General features: G+C 37.4%; 1 protein-coding gene across 1 annotated transcript in view; it reads left to right on the plus strand.

Moving 5' to 3' along the window:
* serpinf2a (serpin peptidase inhibitor, clade F (alpha-2 antiplasmin, pigment epithelium derived factor), member 2a) overlaps nucleotides 1-3248 on the plus strand; it is a 4426-nt gene extending 1178 nt beyond the window's left edge. Inside the window, exons 2-8 of the mRNA XM_016524995.1 lie at nucleotides 118-189; nucleotides 318-510; nucleotides 598-741; nucleotides 917-1105; nucleotides 1895-2037; nucleotides 2137-2341; nucleotides 2522-3248. Coding sequence (XP_016380481.1) covers nucleotides 133-189; nucleotides 318-510; nucleotides 598-741; nucleotides 917-1105; nucleotides 1895-2037; nucleotides 2137-2341; nucleotides 2522-2967 — 1377 coding nt within the window. The 5' untranslated portion in view covers nucleotides 118-132 and the 3' untranslated portion in view covers nucleotides 2968-3248. The remainder of the gene's footprint in view (nucleotides 1-117; nucleotides 190-317; nucleotides 511-597; nucleotides 742-916; nucleotides 1106-1894; nucleotides 2038-2136; nucleotides 2342-2521) is intronic.
* The last annotated feature ends 425 nt before the right edge of the window (nucleotides 3249-3673 follow it).

Consider the following 3673-nt stretch of genomic DNA (forward strand, 5'->3'; position numbering starts at 1 on the left):
AATGGCTGCAATATAACAAAGAGTGAAAAATTTAAGGGGGTCTGAATACTTTCCGTACCCACTGTATATATATATTTGAAGCTGTAATGTTAAATTATTTATTTTTTTGTGTTCCAGGCCGACAGTAAGAACATGAAGCACTGTCTTATAGTGCTTATAACGCTCTGTTTCTTTAGGTTTGGACTGTTGGTAAGAAACTATGAGATATTACTTTTTTTTTTCTCCAAATCGTGCTCATCCACATTGTTTGTTTCAAAAAACTTATTTCTAAAAATTGCACAGTCTTTTTATGATCATTTCTGCCACTCTCATTTCAGGCTTCTAATGAATCAGATGATGGCAAAGTGAATTGCAATGATGTCTTAAGCCTGGAAGCTCAGCGAGCAGTTGGTGGTGCAGTGGCTAAACTGGGATTGGCGCTTTTAGAAAAACTACAGCCTGGGTCTGAGCAACCAAACATAATCATATCACCTCTCAGTGTTTCTCTTGCGCTTGCCGAGCTTGCTTTGGGTGAGCATTCTGTGATTAACCATATAGAAGTGTGAATTTATAGCTGTTATGTTTTTATATGTGTGTACTTTAATTTTAAATCATTAGGTGCAAAGAACAAGACAGAAGACAAGTTGCTGGAAGTTCTTAAGGCAAAAGAGCTGCCCAATTTTCATGAAACCTTAAGCTGTCTCCAAGAACAACTAACTGCCAAGGCTGTCAAGATGGCATCTCGTCTCTACCTCATACCAGGTAAGGAACTGATGGCATTTTGTTTGATCATGGTAAACCTGACATAACTGGAAGATCCTTTTGAGCTTGAGGTTCAGGACGATTTAACCATTTGTTGACTTACGTTAAATGTTAGTTTTGTTGAGATTACTTGTGCCTTTTTGTAGATTTTGTAGTTGCTTTTGTCTTTGTGAAGATGTTAGGGTGAACCAGGACTTTGTGGACAGAGCTCTGAACCTGTACAAATCTGAACCTGCACATCTGACCTCCATTGAGGAAGTCAATCGTTGGGTGGAGGAATCCACCAAAGGTCACATAACCAACTTTATGTCCAGTCTTCCACCAAATGTTATTCTAATGCTGATAAACGCCATTCATTTTAAAGGTTGGTCTGCATTTCAGCTGTAATAACTTAGATAAGACAAACTTTTTACTTTGAAAATAACATATTATAAACCATTTATTTGAAAATAATGAGTAAGATGTCTGTACTCACATGTATTCAAGGTTTAAGGAAAATATATATATTTTTACCTTGATGTTTTTAATTTTAGAATTAAAATGTTAATTATTTTTTGGAGGATGTAAATTTTTTTTTGTGTGTGTGATTTAATTGTCCTCATACCAGGGGTGCCACTCTGGGCCCCATGAATTCCTGAAAAGCATACTGACTCGGGCCCCCTCAGTATAATCGCTGAGGGGAAGGGGTGTTTGCATTGGGCCCTCTCTCTGATCATGGACTTTGGAATCATCCTAACCATCTGAAATTCTTGAAAAAAACGTATCAAGTAGTTTTATAATATTATCATTTATCGTTGTTATTACTCCCAACATCCTATGATTGTTTGAATGAATACTTCACTATATTTGTGAAAACAATACTTATTAATTACTTATTATTAAAAATGTTAAATTTAAAAATTACATTACATTTTTAAATACCGGTATCTTTTTTTATTTGAAAATAAAGATGGTTACACCACACAACATTTTACAGTCATTCAAATTTTACTTTTTAAAATACCGTGTAAAACAATTTCCAAGAACTTGACAGATGTTTTCATTTATATTTTTCCTTTTGTATATAGTGGATACTTTTATTATTCACTGACCCCGTAAATGAAAAAGAAGTAAGTGGAAATGTAAATAAGCAAATAAACATGTCCCTTCTTAGGTGAGTGGCAATCCCGATTTGATTCCAAGTTCACTGTAAACGATATTTTCTACATTGACAAAAAAACCTCTGTGAAAGTGGACATGATGATGGGATCCAAATATCCACTCAGCATGTTTGTAGATAGAAAAGATGGCACTCAGGTAATCTAGCTGTTTTGTAGTATAATTAATCATAATTTTACATTTACCCCACAGCCTGTAAATTTTGATTCGGTTTGATGTTCTTCCATACATCTTTAGGTTGCAAGATTCCCTTTTCAAGGAAATATGAGTCTTCTGGTGGTAATGCCTGTGCCAGCACATGGAAATCTGTCAAATGCGGCTGCCAAGCTCAACATATCGGACATGTATGAACATTTTCAAAGTGAGAAGTCCATGCATGTTAAACTACCTAAATTCAAATTACAGTACAAGCAGGATCTGCGACAAGTACTCACAAGCATGGGTAAGATTAAACAAAAAAAGTTTATATCTACATCTCAATTGACTTTTGGCTGTGAATCCCATCATGTGATGATAATCTGCCCTTATAAGGGGGTGTCCTTTGGTCCACATGAAGTCGATCAATGCTGTTGTGAAGTGAGAGTTAGCAGAACTGTCACACATTCTCATCTCTTTCATTCAGGTCTTGGCTTGCTGTTTACTGGGCCTGATTTATCCCGAATCGCACCAGGCCCGTTAGAGGTTTCAGGCGTACAACATGCCTCAAGCATGGAGTTGAGTGAGGAGGGGGCCGAGGCTTCAGCCGCAACCTCTGTTACTCTTGTGCGCACCGTTCCTACTTTTGCGGTCAACATGCCATTCATCTTCGCACTGGTGGATGATGCCTCTTACATGCCTCTCTTCCTGGGTATGGTCACCAACCCCAACCCTGGAGCGACAACGGAACAAAGCGATGACCCAAAAACTGAAACTAAAAGCATCATGATGCCAAGCAAAGTGTCCCAGAATGATGGGACAATGAATGATAGTCCACATATGGAAAACATGCTAAGTTACATGTTGAATATGTGGAAGGAAACAGTTCCTCAGCAGTTCCTCAGACATCAGGAGATGGAGGATGGGAACTAAAAGGAGAAGATGGATCCTTCCATATTACAGTACATATTTTTTCCAATTAAAATTTAGTGTTTTGATGTTCATGGCCTGCCATGGATGGATGTCATATTTAGTTTGACATGAATGAGGCTGTTCAATGGTATCTACCCTGACTAAAGTTTATGTAACAGATAATGTCCAGTCAGCTGGTTACTATTGCAAAATAATTTTGCAATAATAATTGGTCGACTATACATTTTCTCAGGTATTACACAGCTACTTGCCAAATAAATAAATATATGGACATGAAAAAATTGATTTGAGTAGAAATGATTTTATAGCGTCATAATGCTGAAGAAGGTTAGTATTTATTTAAACATATTTGACTACTGAATGCCACAACTGACTAATCAGAATCAACCCAGGTAGCCAGCGCAATCGGACCAATTGCGGCTGAGTGTCAGCTCACTCAGCTGTGTTCTGGCAGCGGCTCACCAAAAGTGCTCTGGCCCAGTAATGGTTGCCAGATTTGGCTAGGCTTTGGATGTGCAGATCTGGCCCGATTTGTACTGAGACATGGCACATTTAGCCACATTCGGCCCGATTACGGGTGAGTTTTTTCGTTTACAATGTGGTAAATAGTATGTAGCAGTGACACTTAAACTTAAACATAATATCTTTTACCTGCCCATGTAATTTTTTAGTGTATTTATTTTAATTCCTATTAATATTTTTTTTT

Source organism: Sinocyclocheilus rhinocerous, unplaced genomic scaffold (assembly GCF_001515625.1).
Source record: "Sinocyclocheilus rhinocerous isolate Xijiao unplaced genomic scaffold, SAMN03320098_v1.1 scaffold964, whole genome shotgun sequence".
NCBI lineage: Eukaryota > Metazoa > Chordata > Actinopteri > Cypriniformes > Cyprinidae > Sinocyclocheilus > Sinocyclocheilus rhinocerous.